Consider the following 17,115-nt stretch of genomic DNA (forward strand, 5'->3'; position numbering starts at 1 on the left):
GATTAAAGTTGTTTCACATGACAAGACACCATTTTCCTTTCAGCTCCTTTTGAGACCTTTTCACTTCATATAGTTGTTCAAGCCTGTCCTTGAGCTGCTCTTTTCTCTTTCTGATATCATTCAATTCTTCTTCTTGTTTTCTGGCTTCATCTTGATGTTTCTTCTTCATCTTCTCTATTTCCTCTTTATGTTTCTGTTTCATTTCTTCACACTCTTTTTCTTCTCTTTCTATTCTGTCTCTCTCCTCTCTTTCTCTTCTCTCGATCTCTTCTTCTTGCTCTCGTTTCAGATCTTCCATCATTTTCTCCCATCTCTTTCTCATCCCCCTTTGTCTCTCTTCATCCTCTCGTGTTCTCCTCTTCCACTCCTCTTTTCTCTCTCGCTCCAGCTGCTCATAATCTCTTTTCATTTCAGTTTTCTTGTCTTTATATTCTTTTTCTATCTGTTCTCTCTCTCTTCTCAGTTTCTGCTTCTCCTCCTCTATCATCTGTTCTTCTTCTTCTCTCCTGGCTTCAAATTTCTTTCTCATTTTATCCAGTTCTTCCTGTTTTTCTCTCAGTTGTTCCTCGTGTCTCTCTTTTCTCCTCCTTTCCTCTTCCTCTCGTTCTCTCATCTGTCTTTTCTTCTCGTTCTCCCATTCTCTCAGCTGTCGTTTCATTTCCTCTTGAATCTCTTCATCATCTTCAGCCTCTTTTATTTTTCTCTTCCATTCTTCTCTCTCTTCCTCTTCTTGTCCCTTCTTCATTTGTTCCTCTAAATCTCTCTTTTTTATTTCCTCTTCCTGTTCTCTTCTTAACTCTGCCATGATGTGTTCCTGCTCAGTTTTCATCTCATCTCGAGCTTGTTTATTTTCTTCTTCTCTCTTTTTGGTTTTCTTTTCTGTTTCTTTTTGCTTTTTTTCACACTGTAATCTGTAATTTTCAATCTCTCTCTCCATCTCATCTCTTGTTTGATCATATTCAGCTCTTCGCTGTTCTTCCTCTTCTGATCGTTCCCATTCCTCCTCCTCTTGTCTCATCTCCTCTGATTTTTCTTGCTCCTCAAACTCTGTCCACAGTGTTTCCTCTTTTTCACTGAACTTGTTCTCCAGCCTCACTCTCTCCTCATCTATCTTTAGTTTCTTCTCCTTCAGTCTCTTTCTCGTGAGTTTGACTTCCAGGACATACTTGGCTTTTAATTCTTCAACTTGAGCCAGATTTTTTCTTTTATTCTCTTCTTGCATTTTCCTTCTCTTTTGAATGGAGATCGCTGCCTCCTCAAACATCTCATTAGTGAAGTATCGGCCATCATTAGATGTCTTCACCTCTTCTATCATGTTTATCAGCTCAGTAACTTGCGTCCGATCTTGTGTTTCTCTGTTGTTAAAAGCCAGGAATCTGTTTCCACATTCTCTGATCAGTTTCTTGAGTTCATCATTTTTCTCTACATATTGTTTTATTGTTTGTTTTTTCAGTTCATCTCCTCTAGTGAAGAGAACAATACTAAACTTTGCTGCTTTTGAGCCAAAGATCATCTTTATCACGTCTAAAGTGTTTCTCTCCTCTTGAGTGATTTCTCCCACACTCAACACAATGATGAACACATGAGGTCCAGGTGCGGACAGTGAAACACACTTCATCATTTCTTCAACCACTTGTTCTTTTGTCAGTGAGCTGTCAAAGAGTCCTGGAGTATCAACAACAGCTACTGATTTACCATCAACTTCAACATCTCCCTTCTGACAAGTAGTGGTCACCGAATCTGAACTGCTTTCGCTGTGAAACTGGTTGTTTCCGAGGATTGTGTTTCCTGTGGCGCTCTTTCCATTTCCTTTCCTCCCAAACAGCAAGATTCTCAAACATCCTGGATCTTCTTCATCTGAAAAAGACAATAATAGAGTTTAGAGATTAACAACTAACAACATTTGGGACCATAAGAAGCAAGTGTTGAACTCAATCCTAAAATGTAAACTATTTGCAACAGTCCATCCCAGTGTTTCTCAATGTTTATTTATTTATTTGTTTTTGGCCAGCACCCATTATCTACGTCTTTTACCACCCCTTGCTATTTTGTATGCATTTTGTCAGGTGGCAGGTGTCTGGATATAGTTAGTTTGGTTATAGTGTGTGTCTGGATGCTAGAGGTTAAGTTGTTTTCACTAGAAGTCCAACAGCTGTGCTACAGAAAGCTGACGGAAACACTGAAGTGAAGAGACCTTGCTATGGAAATGATACACATCCCATTTAGTTGCATTGATGTAAACTGTCAGGTTTTCGAATGTTGCACTTTCTTTTCAAGCAGTTACAAGTTTCAGCTTATCTCATTGTGAATCTTTGGCGTAAACTCACCTGAAACAAATGCCTCACGAAAACACCTCAATGCTCCCTTTACAAATATTGCTTCCTGGTTTCTGAATGCCCCAGTTGAAAATGCTGGACTTTGCCAAAGTAAAAAAAAGGTAAGCAAACAAGACTAAGCTGACTAATCAGTGATGCAAATTAAACTATACTACCTTTTGGAACTAAAGGCAGTGCTACCTCAGATTGGAATCTTCTCCAAGCTAAATAATTGGTGTCCTGTAGTCATTTTCAAATTTTACTACGTAACCTTTGAGAGTAAAAGAATGGTGTGTAAATGTTTTTAACTGGTTGCATGTTTTATGTTTATATGTTTTTTAGTTTTTTGGGGGGGATTGTTTTAACTTTGATGTATAATTGTTATGCAAACTCGGCTGCCTATTTTGGCCAGGACACTCCTGAAAAGTATTTTTTTCTCCCGGTTAAATAAAGGTAAATGGATAAAAAATAATAATAACAGACAGAAAGAAAAAACAAAACTTGGCCTGCGTCAAGATTGATTTGCTACGATAGACCTGAAGGACTGAGTCAGGCATGTCAGTAGAAGATCCTTCTTTTCTGGTTGTCCCTGTCTCATCACGTATTTATGAAAGTCACGGACCTTGCCCTTGCCTCTCTCAGGTAAGTGGGCATTCACATACTCAACTATCTCGTTGACTGGCTGATTCTAGCTCACTCGCGAGAGTTGGTATGCGAACACAGGGACCTGGTCCTCAGGCACCTAGCCCGATTGGGACTTAGGGTCAACTGAGAGAAGAGCAAGCTCTCCACTGTGCAGAGCATCTCATTTCAGCTCGATGACAGCATGCCTTTCAGAGGATTGTGCTCAGTCAATACTGAAATGCTTAAAATTATTCAAGCACAAGACAGTGGTTCCACTGAAATATTTTCAAAGGCTCCTAGGACATATGGCTTCCTCAGCCGCGACCATGCCGCTGGTGTTGATGCATATGAGCCCGCTTCAGCATTAACCTCGGACTCGAGGGTGGCATGGAGCCGCAGCACGCATTGTGTGGCCATCACAATGATTTGTTGTTGCAATTTCAGTCCTTGGTAGACCTCACATTTTTACAGACAGTTTTTCCCCTATAACGAGTGTCCAGGCATGTTGTTGTCACAACAGATGCTTACAACACAGGCTGGGGCGCCATATGCAATGGGCACTGGATAGGACCCTGCTTAAAAAGAGTTAAATAAACTTATCACTTCATCTAAAACAACAACATGTTTATTAGATCCTATACCAACTAAACTACTGAAAGAAGTGTTATCTGTAGTGGAAGAGCCTCTCCTCAATATTATTAACTCGTCTTTATCTTTAGGTCATGTTCCAAGAACATTTAAACTGGCAGTTATAAAACCTCTCATTAAGAAACCACAATTAGATCATAATAATCTAGCAAATTATAGACCCATTTCAAATCTTCCATTTATGTCTAAAATATTAGAAAAAGTGGTGTCCGCTCAACTGGGCTCTTTCTTGCAACAAAATGATATCTATGAAAAGTTTCAGTCTGGATTCAGACCGCATCATAGCACTGAAACTGCGCTCGTTAAAATCACAAATGATTTACTTTTAGCTTCTGACCAAGGCTGTATCTCAATACTAGTTTTACTTGATCTTAGTGCTGCGTTCGATACTATAGATCACACAATACTCTTAGATCGACTACAAAATTATACTGGTGTTCAAGGACAAGCACTAAGCTGGTTCAAATCATACCTATCTGACCGCTACCATTTTGTCTATTTAAATGGAGAAAAATCGATCATAACTCCAGTAAACTATGGAGTGCCGCAGGGATCTGTATTAGGCCCCCTGTTATTTTCAATATATATGATGCCACTTGGAAATATTATAAGGAAACATGGAATTAGTTTCCATTGTTATGCTGATGACACTCAAATATATATTTCATCACGGCCGGATGAAAACGCTACATTTTCCAAATTGACAGAGTGTGTTAAAGATATAAAAGATTGGATGACGCGTAATTTTCTTTTATTAAATCCAGACAAGACAGAGGTAATACTTATCGGTTCAAAAAACCGCCCGCAAAACCTCGCAAAATACAACTTTAACATCATAGGATGTCCTGTTACTTTATCCTCTACAGTAAAAGACCTGGGTGTTATACTCGATTGCAACCTGTCTTTTGAAAATCATATTTCTTATGTTACAAAAACAGCCTTTTTCCACCTTAGAAACATTGCTAAGCTACGTAATATGCTATCAGTTTCTGATGCAGAAAAGTTAGTTCATGCATTCATGACCTCGAGACTGGATTACTGTAATGCTTTATTAGCTGGTTGTCCTGCATCCTCAATAAACAAGCTACAGTTAGTCCAAAATGCCGCCGCTAGAGTTCTTACGAGATCAAGAAAATATGATCATATAACACCGATTTTATCATCACTGCATTGGTTACCTATAAAGTTCCGTATTAATTACAAGGTATTGCTACTGACTTATAAAGCCCTAAACGGCTTAGCTCCAGTCTATTTAACGGATCTTCTATCGCCCTATAATCCATCGCGCTCTTTGAGATCACTAAATTCAAGGCTTTTGGTCATACCTAGGATATCCAGAACCACCAAAGGAGGGAGAGCATTTTCACATTTGGCTCCAAAACTCTGGAATAGTCTTCCTGATACTGTTCGTTGCTCAGACTCGCTCTCCCAGTTTAAAACTAGATTAAAGTCGCATCTCTTCAGCCAGGCATTCATATAATCCTACAGTTCAAACTACAATCCGGCCTCTATCCAATGCCAGAGGAGAACTGGCCCCCGACTGAGCCTGGGTTCTCCCAAGGTTTTTTTTTTCTCCATTAAGGCACCTGATGGAGTTTTAGGACACCATTAGGTCACTTGATGGAGTTTTTCGGTTCCTTGCCACTGTTGCCTTTGGCTTGCTCAGTTGGGGATATTTTGGGGATATTTAATTTAATTTTATCAATCAATAAATTCCTCTTGAAACAAACTTTGTTGTATTATTTTAATTTAATACTGTGAAGCTGCTTTGATGCAATCTGTATTGTGAAAAGCGCTATACAAATAAACTTGACTTGACTTGACTTGACTTGCTTGCACTTGCACATCAACTGCTTGGAGTTGTTGGCTGTGATTATTTGCCCTGAAGCGGTTTCGTCCATTAGTTCAAGGGAAGTACGTGATGGTTCGCATGGACAACACTGCAGTGGTGGCATACATCAACCGCCAGGGCGGTGTCTGCTAACCTCACGTCACAACTGAAGTCTGAAGAGAGACTGAAGTCTCTGCAGGGCACTCACATTCCAGACATCCTCAAATGCACAACCGACGGGCTCTCTCGACAGAGTGGAGACTCCACTCCCAGGTTATCCAGCAAATTTGTCGAGGCTCAGATGGACCTGTTTGCCTTCCAGGAATCCTCCCATTGTGCTCTGGGGTATTCCCTGACCCAGGCTCACATCAGCACAGTTACAGTAGCACACAGCTGTCCCCCGGACCTGCGTAAGTACGCATTTCCCCCAGTGGGACAGGAATTCTAATTGTTGCGCCCTACTGGCCCAACCAGACTTGGTTCTCAGAGCTCATGCTGATGGCATTGGCCCCTCCGTGGCAAATTCCCCTGAGAAAGGGGATCTTTTCCAGAAAAGATCTTCTCTTATATGTATTATGGCTGAGTACTACTGATTGTTTCTGGTGGGGAAGTGTTCTCTTTTCTCTAACAAGAAAGGGACACTATGGAGACCACATGTTAGTATGTGGAAATACATCCTAAGGACTCACCAGGGGAGGTTAGTATGTGGAAATACATCCTATGGACTCACCAGGGCAAAATCTGGCACCTGCGCCCAGACCTCTCAGAGGTCTGCCACTAGCAGTAGTAAACACTATCACACACCCCTTTACTAGACGGCTTTACAATGGCGCCTTTTTGCGACGTGGTGTTACTTGTGGGGGGAGGATCCACGAAGATGCACAGTCAGGTCAGTGCTTTCCTTTCTTTAAGAAGACCTGGAAAAGTGACTGTCTGCTTATACCCTCAAAGTGTGCGTGTCCTCACCCCCTCTTGTGATATCTCCATGCTCTTACAGACCCTACAGAGGGATTCGTTCAAGATCTTGGAGTCAGTTAAGCTCGGTGCCCTCTCCATTAAGACGGTGCTCCTGATTGCGCTCACCTCCGTCAAGAGGATAGGGGACCTTTTCTATCAGCGTCTATCAGCCCGGCTAGGTGCCCAAAGTTCCCACTACTCCCTTAAGTGACCAAGTGGTGAACCTGCAAGCACCCCCTCACAACGAGGGAGACCCAGTCCCCCCGTGGAGGCACTATCTTTCTCTACTTTGGAGATTGTGGTCAGGTTCACTCTTGAAAGGAGTGCTCATTATGCTTAGATTGAGGTAATTGTTACTCCTCTCGTTTTGGAGAGTCGCTATGCAGAATATGTTGCTCCCTAGAGTTTCTAGCATAAACCTGAACATATATATGTCGTCATGTTGAATACGTTGCCTGGGACTACATAGCTATGCTGAACTGATAGCTTTGTGCAAGCATTCTTCTTATAACCCGTTTTAAGATTCTAGATGCGCTTTTTAAAGTTGTTGGCCCTCTCTGGGCCTCCTTTACAGTAAGTGCATTAGATTTAGAGCAGGTGGTTGGCTAAAGCTACATAGAGCAAATTAGCCTTCCTGGTATGGGGGTTGACGTTGGTCTCCCCTTGAAAGTAGCAGGCTCGGGTCCCTAGCACCTAACACAGATAGAATTTATGTATCTATGTATGAGATTATGGGCCCTATTTTAACGATCTGAAACGCAAGTATCAAACGCGAAACGCAAGTAACTTTGTGGGCGGGTCTCGGGCGCTGTTGCTATTATACCGGCGGGATAAATGACTCTTGCGCCCGACGCTAATCTAAAATGTGTTGGTCTGAAGTAGCTTCATTACTCATAGGTGTGGTTTGGGCGTAACGTGAAATAAACCAATCAGAGCGACATTTCACATTCCCTTTAAGAGCAGGCGCGCTTGTTCCATGGTGGATTGATATTATAACGTCAGATTTGCCAGACGCACGCCAGGAGCGGTTCACAGCCGAGGAGACCGACGTTCTCGTCAGGGCCGTAAAACACAGAGAAGTGACATTGGGGATGGAGAAACACACCCAAATTAACTTCGGTTAAACAGGCGTATGATAATTTGGGTAAATGTGGAAGCTAGATTTATGCCTATTTTTTCACATCTTCATGGACACAACAATGATTTCCCTCGTGTGGAATATTTTTCCTTGTAATAATGTATGATTTGCAAAAATGGGAACTGCTGGGTCTGTGTGTAGATGAGAGAAGCAAAGTGTGTGTGCGTTGTGCACATGCTACATTGATTATGGCCAAGCATGCGCCCTTAAAATAGCATATGAATAACATACGCAATACACCACTGACTTTAGACGAGGTTTCTCCTGGTCAGTGGCGGAATTGTTTTCTGAAACTGCAAAATAGCACCAGGGAACGTTTGCGTTGGAACACGCCTCCTCTTTTCGCTGAACCGCCCCCGGGAGCGCAAGTTCATTCCCTAATTTACACACGTGTGTCTGTGGAGGGAAAAGGTGCAAAATAGGAATGAGACATGCGTCGTCGTGTACAAAGTCAATTGCGCTGGGTGTGAGATAGGGCCCTATGTATGTATGTTTCTTTACAAACAGAACAAATTGCTAAAAAAATATCTGCATGTGTTGTTAAACTGTTTGTCAAATGTATTATCTGGTTACTCTTCAGAATAACAACATCACACGATCTGTGTGAATGACACATTTTATTTTATTCTTTTGTGCTTGTCACCAGTAAATAACTGAGTATGTGAAAGTACAGCGTAATTTCAAAATAACGTTCAGATTACAGTGAATAACGTTCATATTACAGTGAATAACGTTCAGATTACAGTGAATAACGTTCATATTACAGTGAGTAACTTTCAGATTACAGTGAATAACGTTCCGATTACAGTGAATAACGTTCAGATTACAGTGAATAACGTTCAGATTACAGTGAATAACGTTCAGATTACAGTGAATAACGTTCCGATTACAGTGAATAATGTTCAGATCATGTTACAAATAATTCAATGAAAACAACATCCAAAGTAAATAATAACTTCCTTTAAAAAATCTCTAAAAATAGTTATGATTTATAAGTATCAATTGTGATCAGTGTTTGATCGAGTCCGCCCATCAGAAATATTAGATCCGTCTGACAGAGAAAGCCATGAAATACCAGAAAGCAGTTTTGAGGTTTGAAGCCCGAACTTTGTTGGCTTAGTCTGAACTTTATTTACTCCGTCTGAGTGTAGTCAGAACCTCGACTGTCCAGCTTACCAAAGCAAAATCAATGCTCCACAACACTGAAACGGAGACATTCTTCTCTTATCTCTGACTTTTGAAGACAAATATCCCTTAAGAACACACAATCGTAAGATTAAACAACAATAGCAAGGAAAATGATACGTACTATAATGATTAAATGGTTCAAATGTGTAATGAATGGTTTTATAATTAAATTGAATAATTAAATGAAAATGATTGTATGATTAGAACATGTATCATTATATGAATAAACAAAAACATAAAAGAAAAGAAAACGTGTTTTCTCTCAGTAATTACTGATCTGATGAAAAATAGAGAGAATAAACAGAGAATACAAAGGAACAGCATAATGGATTAAGCATGAAATTAATAGCAGACTTTGACTTTGTTTCTTTCTTTTCTATCTTTTTTTGTCTTTTAAGGTCTGCTATAATTCATGTTGTTTCATCATGTTTTAAAATCCACCTAGAGAAAATGAATTTTGCATGATCACTTTAGTTCAGCTCTGTTAAACTCTGCGGGACAGGAGCGAATGTCAAGAGCCCTGATTAAGTGAATGAAGAGAAAGAGAAATACAGAAACCCTTCACATTCACTACAGAAGACAAGAGCCATCTATCATCTATCTATCCATCCATCATCTATCCACCCATCTGTCATCTATCCATCCATCTATCTATCTATCCATCCATCTATCATCTATCTGGCTCATCAATAATGATTAAAGTTGTTTCACATGACAAGACACCATTTTCCTTTCAGCTCCTTTTGAGACCTTTTCACTTCATATAGTTGTTCAAGCCTGTCCTTGAGCTGCTCTTTTCTCTTTCTGATATCATTCAATTCTTCTTCTTGTTTTCTGGCTTCATCTTCATGTTTCTTCTTCATCTTCTCTAGTTCCTCTTCATGTTTCTGTTTCATTTCTTCACACTCTTTTTCTTCTCTTTCTATTCTGTCTCTCTCCTCTCTTTCTCTTCTCTCGATCTCTTCTTCTTGCTCTCGTTTCAGATCTTCCATCATTTTCTCCCATCTCTTTCTCATCCCCCTTTGTCTCTCTTCATCCTCTCGTGTTCTCCTCTTCCACTCCTCTTTTCTCTCTCGCTCCAGCTGCTCATAATCTCTTTTCATTTCAGTTTTCTTGTCTTTATATTCTTTTTCTATCTGTTCTCTCTCTCTTCTCAGTTTCTGCTTCTCCTCCTCTATCATCTGTTCTTCTTCTTCTCTCCTGGCTTCAAATTTCTTTCTCATTTTATCCAGTTCTTCCTGTTTTTCTCTCAGTTGTTCCTCGTGTCTCTCTTTTCTCCTCCTTTCCTCTTCCTCTCGTTCTCTCATCTGTCTTTTCTTCTCGTTCTCCCATTCTCTCAGCTGTCGTTTCATTTCCTCTTGAATCTCTTCATCATCTTCAGCCTCTTTTATTTTTCTCTTCCATTCTTCTCTCTCTTCCTCTTCTTGTCCCTTCTTCATTTGTTCCTCTAAATCTCTCTTTTTTATTTCCTCTTCCTGTTCTCTTCTTAACTCTGCCATGATGTGTTCCTGCTCAGTTTTCATCTCATCTCGAGCTTGTTTATTTTCTTCTTCTCTCTTTTTGGTTTTCTTTTCTGTTTCTTTTTGCTTTTTTTCACACTGTAATCTGTAATTTTCAATCTCTCTCTCCATCTCATCTCTTGTTTGATCATATTCAGCTCTTCGCTGTTCTTCCTCTTCTGATCGTTCCCATTCCTCCTCCTCTTGTCTCATCTCCTCTGATTTTTCTTGCTCCTCAAACTCTGTCCACAGTGTTTCCTCTTTTTCACTGAACTTGTTCTCCAGCCTCACTCTCTCCTCATCTATCTTTAGTTTCTTCTCCTTCAGTCTCTTTCTCGTGAGTTTGACTTCCAGGACATACTTGGCTTTTAATTCTTCAACTTGAGCCAGATTTTTTCTTTTATTCTCTTCTTGCATTTTCCTTCTCTTTTGAATGGAGATCGCTGCCTCCTCAAACATCTCATTAGTGAAGTATCGGCCATCATTAGATGTCTTCACCTCTTCTATCATGTTTATCAGCTCAGTAACTTGCGTCCGATCTTGTGTTTCTCTGTTGTTAAAAGCCAGGAATCTGTTTCCACATTCTCTGATCAGTTTCTTGAGTTCATCATTTTTCTCTACATATTGTTTTATTGTTTGTTTTTTCAGTTCATCTCCTCTAGTGAAGAGAACAATACTAAACTTTGCTGCTTTTGAGCCAAAGATCATCTTTATCACGTCTAAAGTGTTTCTCTCCTCTTGAGTGATTTCTCCCACACTCAACACAATGATGAACACATGAGGTCCAGGTGCGGACAGTGAAACACACTTCATCATTTCTTCAACCACTTGTTCTTTTGTCAGTGAGCTGTCAAAGAGTCCTGGAGTATCAACAACAGCTACTGATTTACCATCAACTTCAACATCTCCCTTCTGACAAGTAGTGGTCACCGAATCTGAACTGCTTTCGCTGTGAAACTGGTTGTTTCCGAGGATTGTGTTTCCTGTGGCGCTCTTTCCATTTCCTTTCCTCCCAAACAGCAAGATTCTCAAACATCCTGGATCTTCTTCATCTGAAAAAGACAATAATAGAGTTTAGAGATTAACAACTAACAACATTTGGGACCATAAGAAGCAAGTGTTGAACTCAATCCTAAAATGTAAACTATTTGCAACAGTCCATCCCAGTGTTTCTCAATGTTTATTTATTTATTTGTTTTTGGCCAGCACCCATTATCTACGTCTTTTACCACCCCTTGCTATTTTGTATGCATTTTGTCAGGTGGCAGGTGTCTGGATATAGTTAGTTTGGTTATAGTGTGTGTCTGGATGCTAGAGGTTAAGTTGTTTTCACTAGAAGTCCAACAGCTGTGCTACAGAAAGCTGACGGAAACACTGAAGTGAAGAGACCTTGCTATGGAAATGATACACATCCCATTTAGTTGCATTGATGTAAACTGTCAGGTTTTCGAATGTTGCACTTTCTTTTCAAGCAGTTACAAGTTTCAGCTTATCTCATTGTGAATCTTTGGCGTAAACTCACCTGAAACAAATGCCTCACGAAAACACCTCAATGCTCCCTTTACAAATATTGCTTCCTGGTTTCTGAATGCCCCAGTTGAAAATGCTGGACTTTGCCAAAGTAAAAAAAAGGTAAGCAAACAAGACTAAGCTGACTAATCAGTGATGCAAATTAAACTATACTACCTTTTGGAACTAAAGGCAGTGCTACCTCAGATTGGAATCTTCTCCAAGCTAAATAATTGGTGTCCTGTAGTCATTTTCAAATTTTACTACGTAACCTTTGAGAGTAAAAGAATGGTGTGTAAATGTTTTTAACTGGTTGCATGTTTTATGTTTATATGTTTTTTAGTTTTTTGGGGGGGATTGTTTTAACTTTGATGTATAATTGTTATGCAAACTCGGCTGCCTATTTTGGCCAGGACACTCCTGAAAAGTATTTTTTTCTCCCGGTTAAATAAAGGTAAATGGATAAAAAATAATAATAACAGACAGAAAGAAAAAACAAAACTTGGCCTGCGTCAAGATTGATTTGCTACGATAGACCTGAAGGACTGAGTCAGGCATGTCAGTAGAAGATCCTTCTTTTCTGGTTGTCCCTGTCTCATCACGTATTTATGAAAGTCACGGACCTTGCCCTTGCCTCTCTCAGGTAAGTGGGCATTCACATACTCAACTATCTCGTTGACTGGCTGATTCTAGCTCACTCGCGAGAGTTGGTATGCGAACACAGGGACCTGGTCCTCAGGCACCTAGCCCGATTGGGACTTAGGGTCAACTGAGAGAAGAGCAAGCTCTCCACTGTGCAGAGCATCTCATTTCAGCTCGATGACAGCATGCCTTTCAGAGGATTGTGCTCAGTCAATACTGAAATGCTTAAAATTATTCAAGCACAAGACAGTGGTTCCACTGAAATATTTTCAAAGGCTCCTAGGACATATGGCTTCCTCAGCCGCGACCATGCCGCTGGTGTTGATGCATATGAGCCCGCTTCAGCATTAACCTCGGACTCGAGGGTGGCATGGAGCCGCAGCACGCATTGTGTGGCCATCACAATGATTTGTTGTTGCAATTTCAGTCCTTGGTAGACCTCACATTTTTACAGACAGTTTTTCCCCTATAACGAGTGTCCAGGCATGTTGTTGTCACAACAGATGCTTACAACACAGGCTGGGGCGCCATATGCAATGGGCACTGGATAGGACCCTGCTTAAAAAGAGTTAAATAAACTTATCACTTCATCTAAAACAACAACATGTTTATTAGATCCTATACCAACTAAACTACTGAAAGAAGTGTTATCTGTAGTGGAAGAGCCTCTCCTCAATATTATTAACTCGTCTTTATCTTTAGGTCATGTTCCAAGAACATTTAAACTGGCAGTTATAAAACCTCTCATTAAGAAACCACAATTAGATCATAATAATCTAGCAAATTATAGACCCATTTCAAATCTTCCATTTATGTCTAAAATATTAGAAAAAGTGGTGTCCGCTCAACTGGGCTCTTTCTTGCAACAAAATGATATCTATGAAAAGTTTCAGTCTGGATTCAGACCGCATCATAGCACTGAAACTGCGCTCGTTAAAATCACAAATGATTTACTTTTAGCTTCTGACCAAGGCTGTATCTCAATACTAGTTTTACTTGATCTTAGTGCTGCGTTCGATACTATAGATCACACAATACTCTTAGATCGACTACAAAATTATACTGGTGTTCAAGGACAAGCACTAAGCTGGTTCAAATCATACCTATCTGACCGCTACCATTTTGTCTATTTAAATGGAGAAAAATCGATCATAACTCCAGTAAACTATGGAGTGCCGCAGGGATCTGTATTAGGCCCCCTGTTATTTTCAATATATATGATGCCACTTGGAAATATTATAAGGAAACATGGAATTAGTTTCCATTGTTATGCTGATGACACTCAAATATATATTTCATCACGGCCGGATGAAAACGCTACATTTTCCAAATTGACAGAGTGTGTTAAAGATATAAAAGATTGGATGACGCGTAATTTTCTTTTATTAAATCCAGACAAGACAGAGGTAATACTTATCGGTTCAAAAAACCGCCCGCAAAACCTCGCAAAATACAACTTTAACATCATAGGATGTCCTGTTACTTTATCCTCTACAGTAAAAGACCTGGGTGTTATACTCGATTGCAACCTGTCTTTTGAAAATCATATTTCTTATGTTACAAAAACAGCCTTTTTCCACCTTAGAAACATTGCTAAGCTACGTAATATGCTATCAGTTTCTGATGCAGAAAAGTTAGTTCATGCATTCATGACCTCGAGACTGGATTACTGTAATGCTTTATTAGCTGGTTGTCCTGCATCCTCAATAAACAAGCTACAGTTAGTCCAAAATGCCGCCGCTAGAGTTCTTACGAGATCAAGAAAATATGATCATATAACACCGATTTTATCATCACTGCATTGGTTACCTATAAAGTTCCGTATTAATTACAAGGTATTGCTACTGACTTATAAAGCCCTAAACGGCTTAGCTCCAGTCTATTTAACGGATCTTCTATCGCCCTATAATCCATCGCGCTCTTTGAGATCACTAAATTCAAGGCTTTTGGTCATACCTAGGATATCCAGAACCACCAAAGGAGGGAGAGCATTTTCACATTTGGCTCCAAAACTCTGGAATAGTCTTCCTGATACTGTTCGTTGCTCAGACTCGCTCTCCCAGTTTAAAACTAGATTAAAGTCGCATCTCTTCAGCCAGGCATTCATATAATCCTACAGTTCAAACTACAATCCGGCCTCTATCCAATGCCAGAGGAGAACTGGCCCCCGACTGAGCCTGGGTTCTCCCAAGGTTTTTTTTTTCTCCATTAAGGCACCTGATGGAGTTTTAGGACACCATTAGGTCACTTGATGGAGTTTTTCGGTTCCTTGCCACTGTTGCCTTTGGCTTGCTCAGTTGGGGATATTTTGGGGATATTTAATTTAATTTTATCAATCAATAAATTCCTCTTGAAACAAACTTTGTTGTATTATTTTAATTTAATACTGTGAAGCTGCTTTGATGCAATCTGTATTGTGAAAAGCGCTATACAAATAAACTTGACTTGACTTGACTTGACTTGCTTGCACTTGCACATCAACTGCTTGGAGTTGTTGGCTGTGATTATTTGCCCTGAAGCGGTTTCGTCCATTAGTTCAAGGGAAGTACGTGATGGTTCGCATGGACAACACTGCAGTGGTGGCATACATCAACCGCCAGGGCGGTGTCTGCTAACCTCACGTCACAACTGAAGTCTGAAGAGAGACTGAAGTCTCTGCAGGGCACTCACATTCCAGACATCCTCAAATGCACAACCGACGGGCTCTCTCGACAGAGTGGAGACTCCACTCCCAGGTTATCCAGCAAATTTGTCGAGGCTCAGATGGACCTGTTTGCCTTCCAGGAATCCTCCCATTGTGCTCTGGGGTATTCCCTGACCCAGGCTCACATCAGCACAGTTACAGTAGCACACAGCTGTCCCCCGGACCTGCGTAAGTACGCATTTCCCCCAGTGGGACAGGAATTCTAATTGTTGCGCCCTACTGGCCCAACCAGACTTGGTTCTCAGAGCTCATGCTGATGGCATTGGCCCCTCCGTGGCAAATTCCCCTGAGAAAGGGGATCTTTTCCAGAAAAGATCTTCTCTTATATGTATTATGGCTGAGTACTACTGATTGTTTCTGGTGGGGAAGTGTTCTCTTTTCTCTAACAAGAAAGGGACACTATGGAGACCACATGTTAGTATGTGGAAATACATCCTAAGGACTCACCAGGGGAGGTTAGTATGTGGAAATACATCCTATGGACTCACCAGGGCAAAATCTGGCACCTGCGCCCAGACCTCTCAGAGGTCTGCCACTAGCAGTAGTAAACACTATCACACACCCCTTTACTAGACGGCTTTACAATGGCGCCTTTTTGCGACGTGGTGTTACTTGTGGGGGGAGGATCCACGAAGATGCACAGTCAGGTCAGTGCTTTCCTTTCTTTAAGAAGACCTGGAAAAGTGACTGTCTGCTTATACCCTCAAAGTGTGCGTGTCCTCACCCCCTCTTGTGATATCTCCATGCTCTTACAGACCCTACAGAGGGATTCGTTCAAGATCTTGGAGTCAGTTAAGCTCGGTGCCCTCTCCATTAAGACGGTGCTCCTGATTGCGCTCACCTCCGTCAAGAGGATAGGGGACCTTTTCTATCAGCGTCTATCAGCCCGGCTAGGTGCCCAAAGTTCCCACTACTCCCTTAAGTGACCAAGTGGTGAACCTGCAAGCACCCCCTCACAACGAGGGAGACCCAGTCCCCCCGTGGAGGCACTATCTTTCTCTACTTTGGAGATTGTGGTCAGGTTCACTCTTGAAAGGAGTGCTCATTATGCTTAGATTGAGGTAATTGTTACTCCTCTCGTTTTGGAGAGTCGCTATGCAGAATATGTTGCTCCCTAGAGTTTCTAGCATAAACCTGAACATATATATGTCGTCATGTTGAATACGTTGCCTGGGACTACATAGCTATGCTGAACTGATAGCTTTGTGCAAGCATTCTTCTTATAACCCGTTTTAAGATTCTAGATGCGCTTTTTAAAGTTGTTGGCCCTCTCTGGGCCTCCTTTACAGTAAGTGCATTAGATTTAGAGCAGGTGGTTGGCTAAAGCTACATAGAGCAAATTAGCCTTCCTGGTATGGGGGTTGACGTTGGTCTCCCCTTGAAAGTAGCAGGCTCGGGTCCCTAGCACCTAACACAGATAGAATTTATGTATCTATGTATGAGATTATGGGCCCTATTTTAACGATCTGAAACGCAAGTATCAAACGCGAAACGCAAGTAACTTTGTGGGCGGGTCTCGGGCGCTGTTGCTATTATACCGGCGGGATAAATGACTCTTGCGCCCGACGCTAATCTAAAATGTGTTGGTCTGAAGTAGCTTCATTACTCATAGGTGTGGTTTGGGCGTAACGTGAAATAAACCAATCAGAGCGACATTTCACATTCCCTTTAAGAGCAGGCGCGCTTGTTCCATGGTGGATTGATATTATAACGTCAGATTTGCCAGACGCACGCCAGGAGCGGTTCACAGCCGAGGAGACCGACGTTCTCGTCAGGGCCGTAAAACACAGAGAAGTGACATTGGGGATGGAGAAACACACCCAAATTAACTTCGGTTAAACAGGCGTATGATAATTTGGGTAAATGTGGAAGCTAGATTTATGCCTATTTTTTCACATCTTCATGGACACAACAATGATTTCCCTCGTGTGGAATATTTTTCCTTGTAATAATGTATGATTTGCAAAAATGGGAACTGCTGGGTCTGTGTGTAGATGAGAGAAGCAAAGTGTGTGTGCGTTGTGCACATGCTACATTGATTATGGCCAAGCATGCGCCCT

At 41.1% G+C, this 17,115-nt stretch overlaps 3 protein-coding genes across 3 annotated transcripts in view; 1 reads left to right on the forward strand and 2 right to left on the reverse strand.

Annotated features, from left to right (window-relative positions):
• The window catches only part of LOC309475951 (uncharacterized protein), a 237,897-nt gene that overhangs the window by 51,293 nt on the left and 169,489 nt on the right, over positions 1-17,115 (forward strand). The window lies entirely within an intron of this gene.
• Positions 14-1,864, reverse strand: LOC309474867 (uncharacterized protein; the record flags this gene model as incomplete). Its single annotated transcript, XM_082137486.1, has 1 exon — positions 14-1,864. A coding segment is annotated over one exon (1,851 nt), but the record flags the coding sequence as incomplete, so codon positions are not given.
• Positions 9,409-11,259, reverse strand: LOC309474868 (uncharacterized protein; the record flags this gene model as incomplete). The annotated part of the gene is made up of 1 exon (XM_082137487.1): positions 9,409-11,259. A coding segment is annotated over one exon (1,851 nt), but the record flags the coding sequence as incomplete, so codon positions are not given.

The sequence above is a fragment of the Leuciscus leuciscus genome, assembly GCF_965113295.1.
Source record: "Leuciscus leuciscus genome assembly, chromosome: 15".
In the NCBI taxonomy this organism is placed as follows: domain Eukaryota; kingdom Metazoa; phylum Chordata; class Actinopteri; order Cypriniformes; family Leuciscidae; genus Leuciscus; species Leuciscus leuciscus.